General features: G+C 45.3%; 1 protein-coding gene across 11 annotated transcripts in view; it reads right to left on the minus strand.

The window, feature by feature from the left end:
- Nucleotides 1-19,261, minus strand: part of CHRDL1 (chordin like 1) — a 121,913-nt gene that overhangs the window by 37,012 nt on the left and 65,640 nt on the right. For 7 of the 11 annotated variants that reach the window (XM_045881636.3, XM_045881603.3, XM_045881622.3 and 4 more), the window contains exons 5-6: nt 10,807-10,952; nt 8,875-8,968 (exon numbers count right to left, since the gene is read on the minus strand). The exons of 1 other annotated variant lie outside the window; for it this stretch is intronic. In XM_045881636.3, the coding sequence (XP_045737592.1) occupies nt 8,875-8,968; nt 10,807-10,952 (240 nt within the window). The remainder of the gene's footprint in view (nt 1-8,874; nt 8,969-10,806; nt 10,953-19,261) is intronic. 3 more of the 11 variants (XM_045881613.3, XM_045881628.3, XM_045881583.3) reach the window with 1 other exon arrangement.

Consider the following 19,261-nt stretch of genomic DNA (forward strand, 5'->3'; position numbering starts at 1 on the left):
AAGAGTGAAAGGGCTTTTGAGGGAAATCAGGAGAGTGTGGAGAGGAAGAAAGCGATTGTTGTATCTCTGAGACCTACTATGTGCCAGGTTCTGGGGTGGGCCACTTGATAGCCAGGAGAGAATACTCAAACTGGAGATGAAAGACAGAGTGGAAGCAGATGACTCGGGGGGCCTCTGCCAAACATCCAATTCCATAAATTCTGTTGAGAGGGAGCAAGCATGCTGAAATTTGAGCGAAGCTTTGAAGAACCTGGGTAGAAGGATTCCCCGCTGGTAGACCTTGGAGCTAACAACAACGACATATAGTACTGCAAGAAGTCCTCCAGTGTTTTGTAGATAGTCATGTTTTCTAGAAAATACTCTGCTGTCCAATAACGCACTTTATTTTGGGGGCTGTCAATACAAGCTCTTAGCATTTTCAACAAACTATCTGCTTGAGAAACACTAAGACACAGACAAGGGGGAGCTCCTGCCAAGAGCAGCTAGCCAAATCGGAAGAAGAGTACAAAAGCATTTATCCAGAAAAATCAGAAATACATACTTTTTAAAAAGAGCATTATGGGAGACGCATGTGTTTGTGAGAGCAAATCCGGGGGGGGGGGCAACAGAGAAGCTATTAGCAGGATGGTACCCACAACCCACACTCTGCTCTTTCAATGGCTACGTAGATCCGAGTTGATAGTTAGAAATGGGGTCTTCGGGTCGTCCCAATAAATCTGCTGGAAACGTTACCATATCCGGCCCCGGGGAGCAGAGTTGTCACGAAGTCTGTTCCCCCCAGTAGCCTCAGAGTTCAGAGTCCCCAAAGTTGCTCCATATCCCCAAGTTGAGAGGCAACAGGACAGTCATGGCTAAGAGAACAGCCCGCGCCAGCTAGACTGCCTGGGTCCAAACCTGGGCTCTGCTCCTTCTTGCCTGGGTGACTTTAGGCAAGTGACGAACCCCTCTGAGCCTTAGTTTCCTTACCGCTAAAATGGAGACGAAACAACCTAGGCCGGAGGGTGGTGGGGATGAAATGGGTTAGTGTGCGCAAAGAGCTTAGAACAGGGCCTGGCCCACCAAGTGTCATTCCCCCTCTTCTTCTCATCCTTTCCCTCCGCTTCTTCCTCCTTCACCTCAAGAGTAGCTTACCCATGGGGAAAACCCAACTGAAGGACTCCCGTGAGCATGTGAGGTGTCTAACAAGGAAAGGCTCTGGATTAAACAAACAAATGAAGCCTAGCAGTAAGAAAAACATTTATGCCTGCACGTAGGAAAGGGAATCCTCTCATTTTGAAATCATTCCATTTGGAAAGCCAGGATCCTGGATGCAGAAAAAAAAAAAAAAAAAAAAAATGGCCACGAGAATGCTTTCAGCTCATTCCTTCTGAACTGGCTGAGATTCTCTCATCATTATGCTAGCCGTCTCCTTATTATCCTCTTTGTCAAAGAGGCGGGTGAGTTTCAATGAAATCCCTTATTCTCTCTTGGTTTAAAATGAGGCTGAAGAGGACAGATATCTGCTTCATTGGGAGAGAGTGCAATTTTATACTCCTAAAGTGGAGTGGTCAAAGTCCAAGTACCCAAAATAAAGAGAGTTCTGAGCTACAACATCCATACATGGAAAATAACAAGCTGATAGAGAAGGGAAGCTCAGAGATCTAGCAATGTTTACTGCTGGTAAACCTGGGAATGAATGGAAAGCAGTCAGTTTAAGGTCCTTCAATCCACAAATACTGCATTAGCCTCCTGGCCCTACATCCGAAAAGGAATGGGATGTCTGGCGGGAGTAGGGGACGTGCGGCTGGTTTTAATGGCTAAAGCCAAGGAGTAAGTGGATGTAGTCCTTCCAGTGATTTGCTTGAATAACTGGATCCTGGTATCCACTGTCCACTTCGCCTGGGCTACAGAGACTTGGACTTGTTAAGTTCTTACTGTTGTGTGACAGAGGTAATATTCACATCTGACTTCCCCTGCCTGACATGGCTCCTCTCACTCATGTTTCTTTTCCCCTCTCTTTAGGCTGTCAGTTGACAAATCAGACTAATTTCTAGAAATACTGGGGTCTAGGCTCATGAAGACTATTCCAGTGAGAATAATGGACACAGGCGGTCATGGCATCCCTTGGAGTACTTAGAAGGACAGGGCTGAAGGAAGAGTGGCTTTAACCTGTGAAGAAATACTTGCTCTGACGTGCTTCACTGGGGATTCCTTACTTTTCTTGTAGAACCAGACAACTATAGACATGAAAAAACCCCCAATCCCAGAGCAGGATGGGGGCATTTCTTCCACATGGCCAATCAGGAATCGGGGCTATTCATTTGTTAAGCTCAGTATGAAAGTCAATGCAGTCTCATCCACAGTCTGAAGGGCTTTCTAAGAAGAAACATTCTAGACCTAAGAGACATGCCAAGAAAGAACACAATGACCGCGGAGGGTGGGAGTGCTGGGAGTGTCAGCAAGCACATGGAGATGAATTCTGAGCACAGGGGATGGAGAGAGAACAAAAGAAAGCTGGAAAGTTTCTATGGAAAAAGAAAGGTTCTGGTGGGGATTTAGAAGAAGAGAGGAAGGCCAAGGGTGGGATATCTCTCGGATGGTCCCATCTTCATGAACATGAACGGGTCACCTGAGAACAGGGCTCATTAATGATGGTCAGACTCTTCTATCACTCCGAAAAGATCAGAGTGTTTCAGCACATTTCAAAGTTTAGGTGAGAGCACAGCAACTCAAAAACCATAAATGATGGAGTTCATTTTTATATTTTTTTGAGAAGTATGTCTCACTAACGATGTTTCCTTCCTTATCATTATGACCCAGCGATGCTAGTGTTTCTGCAGGAAATGTGGACAAAAGCAAAAACGATGCTAGACTGACACATGAGCATCTACATTTGGAGGTGCTGTTATTTTCTCCAGTTTTGTTTGATTTTGAGAACTTTGAAAACTTGGGTAGATTTTTATGATGTTAAAAAGAATGAACTACCTTGTGCACCACTTCCCTCAAGATCTCTGAGTTCCAGCCAAGATGGCATCTCAGGTGTAATTTTGCTGTTTTATTGGAAAGAGAAATCAAGAGTCTTAGGTAAAAGGGCACTTGTCTTGAGTACTGACAAACTGCTTTTTAACAGTTGCTTCCAGTTTTCAGTTACCTTGTGGAAGTTCATAGAGGTAGCTCAACTTCATAAAAAGAGATTCAATTTTCTCCTTTGGCTCTTTGCAAACGTGTTGGATAAATGAGCTTGGGTTGAGTATGTTGGGAGTTCAGTCACCTCTCCTGCCTCCCTAGCTAGGACTGCATGTGGAGTGCTGTCAAGAGTTTTCATAGCTGTAGCTCTCTTTCTTTTTAATAAATCCACCATAAGCTATGCTTAATTCTATGCTAGGGGACACAGAGGAAGAAGGTGTTCCTTTCTCAGTTAAGGAGCCAAGACCCATGAAACAATGAACAATACAAGAAAATATTTAAATGCTGGGCTCTATAAGCCAGACTAAGCCCTGAAAGTGGTCCAAGAAGGAGCTCAAGGAGGACTACAGTTATCAGGTCGGGCTCTTTAGAATGGGTGTGACTCAGGCTGGGCTCTTGAAAGATGGGTAGGATCGTAATCCGCAGAAGAGAGGAGGGAAGCTATTCCACGCTTGTGGGGAGTAAGAGCTAAGAGAGGCACATAACAGGAGTGAAAGTGGGAAGGAACATGGCATATTTGAGGACAAAGAGAACAGGCAGCCTGGAGTAGAAGGTGTGTGTGGGTTGGTGTCAGACAAACGAGGATGAGTAGTAGGTCAAGGAAGGGTCAGCTTGCTTTATAGAGCACCTTTAAAAACAATCTGAAGACACTGGATAATGTGATAAGACATGGTAGGCACTGACCAACACGATCAAGTAGTTGCGTCAGAAGAAAAGCCTGGACTAGAGTAGTATGCACGTGTACAATGGAGGAAGAACAGTCATAGACTCCTGCAGCCCACGGTGGCCAGTTTCATGGGGAGATCAGAAGTCAGGGATCCTGGGAATGTAAGACTGTCATTGGCTATGCCCCTAACCTTTGAGTCCCACCTCCCTTGCCCTGGGGTGCAGGGAGCAAGAGGAACGTGGTGTGCGTTGAGGCTGGAGAGACAGCCCTAGGAGTCTTCTTTCACCTCCCTCACGAGGTCTACCCCTCTTCATTACTTGCTTTTCCAACCCCTTTCCCTGTAGCACCTGGCACAGTTGCCATTTCATATCTACTCGTGTCATTATTTGATAAACGTGTCTTCCTCACTACACTCCGCGAGGGCAGGTCCCTTGTTTGCTTCATTCACCATTGTATCTCCAGCACCAGCACAGCGCTAGGTACTCGGTGGTTGCTCCAGAAGTGTCTGCTGGGTGAAAGAAGGTAGACATTTCCATTCTTTCAGCCTATAAAGAGAGAGCGGTGGGACAAAGGTGTTCCCCTGTGGTTGCGAGTGGGTAGGTTGAGGCCATGACGGGAAGAGCTGGCAGTGTGGTTACTCTTCTAGGATTAGCTGCCTGTGCCAACGTGTCACACACGTTCTCTCTCCCCCTCTATGCCCTTGCCCTAGGAGAGGTCCCTTGTCATGTTCCCATGAATGGCTCCCGCCAGGGAGTGTAAGAGCTTGGGGCTCTAGAGCCAGGCTGACAAGGTTCAAATTCTAGCTCTACCACTTCACTGCCACATATCCTTGGGCCAATCACGGAACTTCCCTGCTCAGTCTCCTCATCCGTAAAATGGGGCTAATAACAGTTCTAACTTTGTTGGGAGGATTAAACGAGATATTACGCCCGTAAGTACTTAGACTACAGCCTGGCACAGAGTAAATGTGACATATGTACACTGTCTACACGGGCTTGGCTCTCAATACAGCAAAGAGCCTATCCCCAAAACCTCTCCCTTGTCTAGAGTCCAAGTACATAGCCTTCCCCTTTGCTTTGGCAAGGTAGGCAGGAGACAGGAAGCAGAAATGATAAGCGGGGTAGAGGCAAGTTGGGGGTGGGTCTGGGTTTGAGGCCTGCCTGCCCAGAATGTGGCAGTCGTATGAGAATTTTCTTCTGATCAAGTTTCCCTTCAGGTTCCAGTGGCTGTTTGCACGCCACTTCCAGTCCAGATGAGGTTTGCTCAAGTGCCAGCAAGGATATGCCCCCTGCCAATGTTCTGACCACCCCAGCCTCAAGGACAGGTCTAAATCCCTGAGGCTGGGGTTGAGATCCAGTCCGTGGCTCAGACTGCCATGTGACCCAGGAAGAGAGGCGTGCACCCGGGTCTGGGGATGGCGCAGACAGCCTGTGTCAATGGGGCCCTTTATGTGCAAGCTCAGCACTCAAAAGTTATTTCTTCTGCAGTATTTTGCCTGCAATTAGGGTGGTCAGCATAGGGGAGAAGTGTGTCTGCATTCCCTGCTGTAGGAGTAATATGCTTATGCAAGACAGACCTTTGTAGAAACATCGGTTAAGCAGGAAAAAAAATAATGAGGTGCTTCCAAAATTAGCACTTCAAAGGAGATTCAATCACATTCTACACAACTGAAAGATGTAAAGAAATTAGGGGCAGAGAGAAAAGCATCAATTTTATGAAAGTGGAGGATTGAGCCTTCACAGGGAAAGATGAAAGAGAAGGGTTTATTGAGGCTGGAGGAGAGATGGCGGAGAAAGAACTTCGCGAATTGGCAGGTGTGTGAAGGGATAGCGCATGATCAGGCAGAGCTCACTTTTATGTGTTGCTTCTGAGGGCACCATAAAAGGAAAGAAAGTTAAATTGTGACAAGAGAAGAGTCGAGAAGATGGTGAGTCCCAGGATCTGTTACCACAAGAGGGATGAGAAATGACGTTCTATGTGTGGAGATTAAGAAAAAAAGGCAAGACTATCAGACAGAGAGGAGAGGGTGCAATCGTACTTAACCCCAGGCCAATAAATACAATAATATTATATGAAATATAATCATTGTCTCGTATGAAGCAACAACTCTGTATAAGAATTTCCCCTAGCTCTTCACGTCATCTTGGTTAATTTTTACAACCTTTCCATGGGTGATAGGTACTATAATCTCCATTTTCAGAGCTGAAAAAAAACAAGGCTCTGTGGGGGCAAGCAGCTCGCCTACATCACTAGTAGGTGGGAGCTCCATAACACCAAATCTGAGTCCTTCTGGCTTCAGAGCCTACGTCCGCTGCCCCACACCGTCTCTCAGAGGCAATAACATGTCTTTTGGCAATTTCCTTTCTCTTATGAATTGTTCTTCAGTTTAGATTTCTCACCGTATCTTTTTCCCCCAAACAAAATATGGTTATGTGAGCAACCACGTGTATGCGTCTGCTCCGTACAGGTTCTCTTCCCTTCGGAGCAGACTCAAGTGACGTTGGGGCAAAGGTGGGTAGGTAGATGAGGAACAAAACACCCATCTCTTCTGGCTTAAATGTCATAGCTCTACTGACGTACAGACACACGCACTGTGAGAAAGCAGGAGAGAAAGATCCAGGGCCTTCTTGGAGTACAAACCAAATCAGGCTGTGGCTAAATCCACACTGACTTGTGAAGACCACTAGAAAGAGCATATGAAAAGGGATGAGCATACACTGGTACTCAGAACAAGGTCATTTCTTCCTTTCTCTTTTTTTCTTTTAAAAAGGTTTTATTTATTTATTTGACAGAGAGAGAGAGAGAGCACAAGCAGGGAGAGTGGGAGAGGGAGAGGGAGAAGCAGACTCCCAGCCGAGCAGGGAGCCCAATGTGGGACTCGATCCAAGGACCCTGGGATCATGACCTGAGCCGAAGGCAGATGCTTAAACCACTGAATGACCCAGGTGCCCCAAGGTCATTTCTTCCTAAAAGAAGAATTATTACTTATAGTGTATATTAGAATATATAGAATATATTACTTAGAGTGTCCTGAAGGGCAATGGGGGAGGAAAAACCACCTGGGGATCAGAAATGACTGTGAACCCATTGGGTTCAGCCAGCACCACCCCTACCACAGTCCATCGGTAATTCAGAGGCAGAAGACACAGCAATAATATATGTTAGTTGCATCTAATTCAAACTGTAATTTCGGCAGTTATTTCCAAGCTAGTGTGTGTTCATTCAGAGTGCCTACTCTGTACCTAGAGCAGGGAGGGGTAAGAAGAGATGAACCAGAAATAGTTCCTGCCTTAAGGAGCTCAGAATTGGTAGGGAGGGTAAGGCATGGGTACACATAATTAAAAAAAAAAAAAAAAAAGTAACACAGTGATTAATGTTACAGGAGCATCACCCGGTAAGGGCAGAGGAGTCTCAGAAAGGAGGAAGGTTTACTCCTAACCTACAGGATTAAAAAAACAAAATGCTTCGTGGAGGAGGTGGTAGTTGGGCTGGCCTTTGGATAAGCAGGAATTCAGGGTGGAGAAATGAGGGATGGCAGTGGGACGGCAGAGAAGAGAGAAAGGCCTTCCATCTAGTATTTACTGTAATGCGGCCAGAGGACGGCCTGTGTCAGAATCTGAGGAGGCCGTGTTTGAACTGTATCTTGAGAAACCCATAGGATTTCCACAGACAGAGATGGAAGGAAAAGTATTTTCCAGAAAGCGGCAATGTTCCCTCCTCTAAGATCTTGCTGTACATGTGCAGTTCTTACTTAGGCAGCCACTTTGTTCCCCTGACCTCCCAGTTCCTTATCATGAAATGGCTGTCACTCATTCACCCCAGAGTTGGTTGCTCTACGGTTGGAAGTAGAGGCTCTGACCAATCAGAGAGTGATATCTGTTACTTTTCTATTGCTTTCAGGTTTCGGACTTTTAATATGCTCAGTTTAAGTGCACTAAACTCAAACAGAAACCACTGTTCGGGGCTGCCTCCCGTCATCTACGTGGTCTCAGGAATGGATTCTCAAAGCAGAGTCTACGGACCACCTGCCTCCGAGTGGACAATGGGGTCTGCCCACATGCACATCCCGGGACCCCACCCCAAAGCCGTTGAATCACAATCTTGCAATTATTGTCTGAGGCTCTGAAAGTTCTCCAGGTGATTCTGACGAGAAATCTTGAGGGGGGAGAGCGAAGGCACGAAGGCAAGAGAGCAAAGGGATACTGTGAGTAGAATCTGATGTGTGTGAATGGAAGAATGTGGGCCTAGAAAGGTAAGCTGAAGCTACGGTGTGGGAGGCCTTCACTGTCTGGGGCAGGGGGTGGATGTGTATTCCTGGCAACAGGGAGCCATTCTTTTCAGGGGCAAAGTGAAGTGGGGGAGAGCCTGGAGTCTGCACTACTAGCTACGTAACCTTGGACTAAGCTGTTAACCTCGCTCCGCCTCAGTTTCATCATCCATAAAATGGGAATACTCATCATACTCTTCACACAGGGTCATCATGGGAGTAAATGAGTTCATGTCGATGAAGTATTTAGAATTGAGACTGGCGGGGCGCCTGGGTGGCTCAGTCGGTTAAGCAGCCAAATCTTGATTTCGGCTCAGGTCATGATCTCAGGGTCGTGAGATCGAGCCCCACTTGGGCTCCACGCTGAGTGTGGAGCCGGCCTGGGATTCTCTCTCTCTCCCCCTCTGCCCCTCCCCGCCCCCCGCTTGCATGCTTGCACTTTCTCTCTCTCTCAAAAAAAAAAAAAAAAAAAAACAACTGACGGGCGTTAGTAAGTACAGTATGTGTCAGCACAAATACTTTCTTTTTTTAAAAGTAAGCTCTACGCCCAATGTGAAGCTTGAACTCATGACTCTTTCAGCTGGTGGCCCTTAAAATCAGTGTTTCCTTCCTCCCTTTTGTGAATGGACTGCCCTCCCCCCCCAACCCCGGCTAAAAACCGAGGCCACCATAGAAAATTCCCTTGCTTACGACACTGGCCAGGCATTTCCCTCTCCTCTAAGTCCTGCTCTCCAGAACGGCAGCACCCCTCTGTCTCGGGCTACGGGACACATACCTCTGCACACCCGGCAACAGGAATCCGGAACAGAGACTGGGAACGCACAGGTTAACTTGGGGCAAGTCTTGAGACCACAGTACACATTCCCCTCCTGCGAAGGAGAAACAGAATTGAAGGTCGAGAGGACCTGGGATGAGTAGGGACTCAAAACATTCCTCTTCTTCTCAGTGTTCTCCCAAGGTTAGTTCTAGACACTTCCTAAATGTCATTATGCTTTATTTTTTCCTGTTTACTCTTTCTCCATGCCAGAGACTATGTTACTGAAGAGTTGGCCCTCCTCTTTGGACCTCCTGGTCAAAGACGGTGCAAAAGCAGTCCGTGTAAGGGACGCCATCGGCCTGCCAAACCCCCAAATATGGTCTTGCTCCTCTCTTTTCTGTTCATTATATCCTCTGGTCCCCATCACACCCCAGCTGGATATTGGGATTTCAGGGAATGCAGATTTGCATGAGAGCCACCTTTTATAACACTCCAAACCATGGAGACAAGTTCTCTGGGGTAATACAAAACTACACAAATGATCTGAATGGACAGTTCAGTTCAGCACAAGGCAAGGGAGAGGAGCAAATTTACCTGCTATGTCTGTCTTTACATACTTTCCACTTCCTAAAGTTCTATGTTCCAAACATCATTCCTTAAACCTTGTTCTTTTTTTAAAAAATATTTTATTCATTTATTTGAGAGAGAGAGAGAACACGGGCAGTGGGAGGGGCAGAAGGAGAGGAGGAAGCAGACTCCCCACTGAGCAGGGAGCCCTGACATGGGGCTCGATCCCAGGAGCCCGAGATCATGACCCAAGCCAAAGGCAGACGCTTAGCCAACTAAGCCACCCAGGTGCCCCTAAACCTTGTTCTTAGAAGCATATTATTCTGGGGCTAGAAGGGTCCCTGAAAAGTCATTAGGAAGGGAAGGCCACAACCAAATTCTCCTAAACTACCGAGATACCATATTTTTACTAAAAGTCCCTAAGGGAGGAGATTCTAGAACTTCCTTCAGCAATCCAGTGTTTAATACCCTTAAAGGCAAAAAAAATTCCTACATCAAACTTCATTCCCTCACACTTGAGTTGAAACAGCCATTTTCTTCCATTTTCTGGTTCTACCTCTTACATTCTCTGCACTGCACAATTCAATGAAGATATAATCAATATACTTTATTCCTAAGGTATATACGGTTCTTCGGACAAGTAACATCAGAGGAATAACCATGTTTTGCTGAGAGAGTTCTCACTGCAGGGCATCAGGGGAAAACTGGTTGGGAGAATACACCAGAGATGGGAGCCAAGAGATAGCCCCGTTTTCTTGTGAATTGGACTGACTGGCCTTAGATGGCACTGATTGATTTTCTGCTCATGGCATCCCCAAGGCTTCAGATAGTTGAGTCCTTCTGATGAAGGGTTTGCTGGGGTGACTGTTTTAAAAAAGAGGACAGATCAAGACCATCAGTGCATGTTTGTCCATTTAAACAGTCCTAAAGCTTTAATAAAGACCAGGATATGATTGGGTCTGATTTCTTTCACACAGGTCAGGGTTGTTCAGGGTTCATGAAAATCAGGGAGTCTGGATTGACAGGGAGGCTTAGGATTTAAATGCAATTCGTCTTGGGGCATCCTCGGTGGTTGAGTCGGTTAAGTGTCCAACTCTTGCTTTCAGCTCAGGTCATGATCTCAGGGGTCGTGAGATCGAGCCCCGTGTTGGGCTCCGTGCTCAGCAGGGAGTCGGCTTGAGATTCTTTCCCTCTCCCTCTGCCCCTCTCCCCGCTTGCTCTCTCTCTCTCTCTCTCAAATAACTCAATCTTTTAAAAAAAATAAATGCAATTCGTCTTCCTTCCAAACACCTTACAGTGTAGGCTCCAAGTAAAGGTGTAAACCCAGGAGGAGCTCTGGTGTTGAGGTAGGGCCAGCAGGGACATTAGGACGCCAGGTCTTACCGAACAGCTGCACTGGGTACACTGATTGGGTTGCCGGTTCTGAAAGAGCCCTTCAGCCACGAACAGCTCACCGTGTTGGTAAGTGGTCCCGTTGTACTCACACGACTTGCTGGTCACCTTATTGTTTGCCGGGGGTAGGGAGTCTTCTGGGACAGGGTGGAGAAAAACCACACCGAGTATTGGCATCACTGCAAAGAATTTCATAAATCCCGACAGCAGATGGGGCTGTACCATGTAGAAGGAGTTAAAAGATAATCCCTGATTCAGTGGCTGATAAAGCAACCAGACAAGAATGGCAACGGACATGACCATCCATCTATTCTTGCATTTGTTGAGCATTTATTGAGTGCCTACTATGTGCCAGGTACTGTGATGGGCACTAGAGAGAGATCAGAGAAGGATAAGGGCTCCTGCCTCCACGGAGCTAAGAGACCAGGCGAATGATGTGTTAACTTGCCCGGAAGGAGGGAGTCCTTTCAGAAGAGGAACCATCCATTATAACTACCTTGGTAACTTTACTCCCTCCCATGTTTTATATCACTTGGTGTGTGCTTGTATGCTTATTCCGGCCTCTGGAGTCCTTGCTTTTTTTTTTTTTTTTAATGAAATATAGTTGACACACCAAGTCTTTGCTTATTTTTAATTCCACCACCCAGATCATCCTTCTCCTCCCACTCTTTTCCACCTGCTGATGTCCTGTATGATCTTGGGGGCTCAGGCAAAGTCCCTTTTCCTCTACGAAGCATTCCCTAATAGCTCCAGCCCACAACCTGGCCCTCTCCAGACATGTGATTTCCAAAGTGCACAATCCGGCACTCGAATGTTATGTAACTCCCATTTGTGACTTACGGTCGCCTAGCCAACAATTTATGAAGAGATTTCACATACATTACTACAAGAGAGCCTCACAACAACCCTATCAACCAGGTAAGGCAGATCCTTAACTCCATTTTCCACTTGAGGGTAACAAGCCTCTGAGGTTGACTTTTCCAAAGTCCTGGATGTAGTAAGTGATGACCCCAAACTCCATCTTCTTTCTGTCAACTTATGTACACACGTGTAGGTATCACTTTTTAAGGTCCTTAAAAGTCTCTCTTCTCTGTGGCATCTAATGCAGGGCTGTCCTGTAGCAAGAAATCGAGGCACCAATGCACTTGGTGAGTTGACGCTAATGAATGGTCTCAAGATGTCTTTTTACTGGGCTTCCTTCAAATGCACGGTGTGCATGCATGCATGTACACCTCATGTCCTTGCACACACACACCCAACAATGAACAAGCCCCCAGATTAAACTCATCACTGATGTGCAAATGCACACCAGATATAAACGGGGCTTGGGAAGTGCCCTTTGTGGAACAGTGGATGAAGAGAAATCAGGGGAGTTGTGTGTTTCGTTAGGGGAAGGCTTAGACAGTTAGACCATCCTTTCTTTCCCATCAGGCAAAAGTATAATGCAAATGAGTCCATCTTATGGGTTAATTATACCTCAATACATCTGTTTAAAAAAACAGAATGATACTCTGGTTTCTCTTCAGATTGTATAAATCTTTCGCTTTTTGAAAAAAAAAAACAGAATGAAATGATTCTTAGGATGTAGGTGAAAATGATAAAGGCTAATGGTAATAATAATAATAATAATAATAATAGCTAATATTTACTGAGCCCTAATTGATATGCAAGGCACAATGGTGAATACTTTTCCATACATGATTGCATTGGCTTTTACTAGTAACATTCTTTTTTTTTTTTTTAAAGATTTTATTTATTTATTTGAGACAGAGAGAATGAGATACAGAGAGCATGAGAGGGAGGAGGGTCAGAGGGAGAAGCAGACTCCCTGCCGAGCAGGGAGCCCGATGCGGGACTCGATCCCAGGACTCCAGGATCATGACCTGAGCCGAAGGCAGTCGCTTAACCAACTGAGCCACCCAGGCGCCCCACTAGTAACATTCTGAAATGGACACGGTTATGCCCATTTTGCTGATGGGGAAACTAAGGCTTAAGAAACTGTCTTGTCCCAGGTCGCACAATTTGTGAGCTACAGTAGCACCAACATCTGAACTGATGTCTGATTCTAGAATCTTCCATTCTGGCCCCTATCAAGGAGGGTGTTAATCACATCAAACCTGTAACACGGGAGGGACCATTTAATTTAAAAACCTAAACCAATGGAACATGAAGGCTGTGTTGTCCCTCTAGAATGTTTTGGCCTATGATACCCAGGAAACTGATATCACACTTATTTTGGCTTCAGCGATTTGCATAACTAACTCAATTCTATACTTTGCTATATAAATTGATCTAGCTGCAATTTCTGAGTAACTCACTCCTTGGGTGTTAACTACTTATTAATGACTCCTTACAGGATACAAAAGTAGTTCCTTAAGAAGCCTTAGGGGCATCTGGGTGGCTCCGTCGGTTAAGCATCTGACTCTTGCTTTCAGCTCAGGTCATGATCTGAGGGTTGTGAGATCAAGCCCCACGTTGGGCTCCACACTCAGCAGGGAGCCTGCTTGAGATTTTCTCTCCCTCTCCCTCTGCCCCTCCCCCTGCTTGGACGCTCTCTCTTTCTTAAATAAATCTTAAACAAAAGAAAAAAAAGAAGAAGACTTAGCTCCTAGAGAATGTTTAACTCAAACCAGTTGACCCTAAGTCCCTGCTCCTGCCCACAAGTACACACAACCAGACAGCTGCAGCTGGTAGACAGGAGTGAAACTCACTGGAGAAGGGACAGGGGCAGGCCCATTCACCCCCCTAGGCTCTAATTATACCAAATCTCAGTATTTTGTGGTGAAAGAAAACTGGGATGACCTACAAAAGAATATCTACCATGACTCTTACAGGAGTTGACAGATCTTTGGAATGCCAAAAGAAGAAAAAGAAGGTTGGAATTATTTTGCCTCAGAAGAATGTGGATTGATTTTTGAAATGGGCCTTTGACCAAGGGATCAACGGGGAAGCAACTGCAGGGTGAGGTTTTCCAGTGGAATCATGACCCTGAGAGTCTTTCTTGCAACAATCTCAGAGTAGCCTGGCATAGAGTCTATTAATCTACTCAACAGGAGATAGGGAGAACGCGAAAGAGAGAAAGACAAAACAGAATCAAAGAAAAAGAAACCAATTATGAGCATGCTTACTGCTAGTTTTACACAATAAATTTATCTTAATTTCTTTCCATTTATTCTTATTTCATTCTTTTAATAGCCCTAACGGAGTGGTAAGAGAATTACAGAAATGAGGCTACTGATATCCCAAAAGATTTGGCCCATGTCACCCAGGTACTCAACAGGAAAGCCAACTCAGAAATAGAGTTTTCCTGTCTCGAAATTTGTGTTCTTTTTACAGAGTGGGTGTTAAACATTGGCAGATGGAAAGAAACGGAAATCCATACCTGGAAGAGATATCTGTGCTCCCATGTTTATTGCATCCCAAGCTCATTGCAGCATTATTCACAATAACCAAGGTAAAGAAACAGCCTAAGTGTCAGTCAGTCAAAGAGCTGATAAAGAAACTGTGGTACATATATACAACAGAATATTATTCAACCTTAAAAAAAACATCTCGCCACTTGCAACAACATGGATGAACCTGGAGGACATTATGCTAAGTGAAATAAGCCAGATACAGGAAAAAAAAAAAATTGCATGGTCTCACTTTTTGTGAAATCTAAAAACACATCAAATCTATAGAAGCAGAGAGTAGAACGGAGGTTACCAGGGCCCAGGGGTGGGGGAAATGGGGAGATGTTGGTCAAAGGGTATAAAGTTGCAGTTACATAAGATGAATAATATGTCTAGAGATCTAATGTACAGCATGATGAGTATAATTAATAATACTAGGTTGTATCCCGGACATTTGCTAAGAGAGCAGATTTCAAGTGTTCTCCCCACAAAGTAAATGGTAACTATGTGAAGAGATGATGCTAATTAGCTTGACTCTAGTAATCATTTCAATACATATACATATGTATATCAAATCAGCATGTTGTACATCTTAGACATATACAATTTGTACTAAAGAAAAGAAGTGTTTTTTAAACTGGGAGGTAGGATCATGGAGTCAAAAATCCCAGCTTGGGTACCCACTCTCCATAACCTTGCACAAGCCACTTTTCCCTTTGGGCCCCAATTTTTCTATCTAAGAATGGGATGTGTGGAAGTGTTGAATCACTATATTGTACACCTGAAACTAATACAGCACTGTATATTAACTACACTGGAATTAAAATAAAAAATATATATATGAAAAAAGACACCCCCAAACTTAGTGGATAAAAACCCCAAATCATCATCATAATAAATTAATTAAATGGGCATGGACACAAATGTTAGCTGCACAGTAAAGTGGAACAACAAGGTCCTTACATTTCTAATTTATAATGCAAAGTAAAGAATGTACACTCTCAGAAATAAATAAGAAATAAATAAGTTGGAGAAGTGACTTGTAATCTGCAGTTTTATCAAATAAAAATGGGTATTTGCTTCATTAAAAAAATGGGACATGGGACTCAAATCTCCTCTTGCATCTTTAGAAGGCCAACACAGCATGCAGGGCGCCACAGAAGCAAGGAAGACCACCTGGTACTCTACGATCTCCCTTCCTAGATTTTCCAAGGTGGCTGGGCTTCTAACCAACTATCCTTGGAACACATTTGGTATTCCTGGCTGAACACTGGCAGAAAATCAGTCCAAAGCAAAGCTGGCCTCAGGGCCCCTCAGGGGAATCCTACTCTGAGGAGGAGTGGGACAAGGACATCGTGGGGTCAGCAGACAAGTGTGAAGCCACGTGACTCCAGTTGTGCTGGGAAAGAAACTGTTCCTTCCATGCTCCCCACACCCCCATTAGGGATGGTCTCACATGTAGCAGAACTATGACTTCTGGGGAGCTGGGAAAAACACTCCCCTATCCTCAATATCTCTCCCTTCCTTTCATCTCACTGGTGCCTAAAATGCCATCACTAGAAGTCCATTTCTTTGGGGTAAATGGTTGCCCTTTTGCAATCAGATTTTATAACCCCAGTATTTCTGTGAGAGGTTACACATTGTCCAGAACATCTCAGTATGAATAATTTTGCCACAAGTTTGTTATGCTTTGTTTTTTGCTCTTCAGAGAAACTGGCAAATTTTACCAAGAAGTCTGTGGTCCTATCCCACTTCCTTTGGTACACCATTCTCTCCCCTCCTGGCACTGGCCTTCTTCCCACCCTCCAGAACCCAAAGTCCTCATGCTGGCTGCTGACTTCTCTACTCTCCCTACCCTCAAATTTCTATTTTCTTAGCGGGCCACTTCTTGGCAAGTCAGAAAGGCTGCTTGTATGTCAGGAGACAAATCAGCTCCCAGTGTTTATGAGAGAAATGCAAACCTCTCCAGAGCTCCCAGGGATCAGTTGCCAATCTCCTGGACTCCAAGTCCCTCCCTTCTCTTGCCCATCGCTACTATTACTCGGGTTCCTGCTTGACTCGATGGCCGAGCCTGGTGCTAATGTTTCCAGTCTGGCTGTCTGTCATTCTACTGGTGTGGTCCCAGCACATCTGCAGACCAGGCTGGAGGTGTGGTAGAGAGGGGATTTAGAGATGAAGATAGCAGGCTTGAAGTAAGAAGTTGTCTTCCCTGTAATTACAATGAGATACACACACACACACACACACCCCAACACAGAACTGTATCGTCCAAAGGGTTTGACCCTAGATCTCAGAAACATGAGAAGGAAAAGGCCAAAGGGCAAGGAAGGAAGTCCTGAGATAGGGTGCTGCTTGTAGGCAGTGTTTTCAGCTCCGTCTCAGATCGATGCAAACAAAAAGAATTGAGCCTGGTCTCTGGGGCCTGCGAACATTATGTACAAATCCCAGCTCTGACATATCTTTGACCCGTGACCTCGGGAAGGCTACTTGATCTCTTTGCACCTTGGTTTCCTCATCTTCAACATGAGTATGTCATCTACCTTACATGGCTGTGAGGCTTAGAGAGCATTTATTTTAAAAAGCCCCCAAGTATCCGGTACATAACAATGTGCACAGTAAATGGTAAGTCGTGTTGGTATAGAAAGAAGGCCCACAGAAGAGCATAGAGGGACCTCCTTGTTTCCATGGATAACTGGACAGTTAATTAAATGGTGATTGCTTTGTGCTTATGTGTATGGTAGGTGTTCTGGGGATAAAGACAGTTAAGAGATTATTTCCCCTTTTTTTTTTCCCTTCTTCATTCAACATCTACTTATGGGGATCTTTGACTATACCCAGCACAAACAGGTCCTCAAGCCTACCTTGAAAATAGTTGGTACCATGCTAGGTTAGAGCTACAGAGGTAAATAAGACACGCCCCTGACCTCAAGGAGAATCCTGCTCTCGTTGGAGGGGCTGGCATTGAAAGATGTTAACTGTTAACATATTTAGATAGCTTGTAAAGAGGTTGAGGTTGGGAGGGAGGTCGGATTATCGCCAATTGCCAAACTATGTCAAACGGGAAGAAATGTCACCTGCATCATGAACAATGCAGGTTAGACACCAGAGTGTAATCCTTAACTGTATTTCTCATTCCAAAATTCCGTTTGAAGAGTTTCTGTTGGAAAAAAAAATTCTACTTGAAGGCCAAAGGCTAGACTAGGTGACTATTTCAGGCCCCTTCCAACCATAGAAAATCAATCCTACCAAGCTGGTCACAGCTCTCTACTCCTACTCGTGGGACAGATCCTAGCTAGGACTCTTGTGTTCCCAGTCCGACCGCAACGAGATCGTTCTCTCCTCCTGACTCTATTCAACAGCTCTGCAGAAAGTGGGAGCTGGTACAGTGCTTTCTAAAACAAATTGTTTTAAAGTGTGTAAACTGAGGCCGGTTTTTCGGCCTTGGCCCAGATGGGAAGAAAGCAGACGACTAAGGGTGCTCGTGGGAAACCACGTATGCTCCTCCAAGGAATGCTGCTGTAGCGGAGGGAGGGACGGCTGGGTGCTGCACAAAGCGAGGATGCAAAAAATCCTGCAGAATGAATGCATCCTAAACAGTGGCTGTGTCTAGTCCCCTTCCAAAAAGGAATAGTGCTCAGCTTCCGAGGCCATGTGGGTTCAGGTGAGTTTTTCTCTGGGAGGCTCACTAAGAGCAAAGGTACTGCTTCAGATGGGTCCAGCAGCCACACAAGGGATGCCTACCATTTAGATTTCTTCCTTTCAGTGCTCCAACCCCTCTTGCCTCTCTTTGCCCTGGGCCTCTCTAAGTGGTGACTTAACTGTACCTGCTTTCATGGAGCAGAGACCTAAGATTTCCAGATCTTCCCCAAACTGTCCTCCATAAAAACTGAACTCTTCTCTGGCCCACCACCTGGAGGTCTTGGTAGGTAGGCTTGGGACTCATCTCATTATTTCATACCAAGGTGCTAATGGAAGACAACATTTGAAAACAGGTTATTTTCTGGGGCGCCTGGGTGGCTCAGTTGGTTAAGCGACTGCCTTCGGCTCAGGTCATGATCCTGGAGTCCCTGGATCGAGTCCCGCATCGGGCTCCCTGCTCGGCGGGGAGTCTGCTTCTCCCTCTGACCCTCCCGACCCTCCCCCCTCTCATGCTCTCTCTCTCTCAGTCTCTCTCTCTCAAATAAATAAATAAAATCTTTAAAAACAAAAAAACAAAAAAATACCAGGTTATTTTTGTAGATAATGAAATTGTTACATGGGCCCCTGATGCTTTATCCATAATGAAGCTATAGAGCATGAGGCAAGGGGTATGAAACCTTCCAGAACTTAGGGCTTATGTGGGGGAGATGACTGAAAATATAGCCTCCAAGATCTGTCCTACTGGGAGGAGAGGCCTGACGTCTGAGTTTCCCATTTGGGCCCAAATTCCAGCTCCACTATTAATTAGTTATCACGTATTAGCTGAGCAAATCACTTCACCTTACTGAGCCTCGGTTCCTCCATCTATAAAATGGAGCTGATACAGGACCTACCTCATAGGTTGTTGTGAGGAACCAACAAGATGAGATGCATAATGTGCTTGCCACAGGACTGGGTGCGTATTAATGTTTACTAAATGCTGCTATTGTTATATTACTATTAGCTATAAAAGACAGAATTTCTGGAAGGCAGGAAGTAGGTTGCTAAGGTAAGAGATGTGGGGCTGCCTAATCTTTATGGTGGGTGCCTGCATTAGACTGAATGTTTGTGTCCTCCCAGCCCCACAGATTCATATGTTAAAAACCTAATCTCCAATAGGATGGTAGTAGGAGGTAGGGCCTTTGCAGAAGACATGAATAGAGATTCTTCCAAAGAAGAGGGCGCCTGCATGGCTCAGTCAGTTAAGCTTCCAACTCTTGATTTTGACTCAGGTCATTATCTTAGGGTCGTGAGACTGAGCCCCACATTAGGCTCTGTGCTCAGCATGGAGTCTGCTTGAGATTCTCTCTCTCCCTCTCCCTCTGCCCCTCACCCTGCTTGCGCTCTCTACCCCCCAAATAAATAAATAAAATCTT

This window comes from Mirounga angustirostris, unplaced genomic scaffold (assembly GCF_029215605.1).
Source record: "Mirounga angustirostris isolate CCGP_5_RB_7025 unplaced genomic scaffold, mMirAng1.0.hap1 SCAF_11, whole genome shotgun sequence".
Lineage (NCBI taxonomy): Eukaryota > Metazoa > Chordata > Mammalia > Carnivora > Phocidae > Mirounga > Mirounga angustirostris.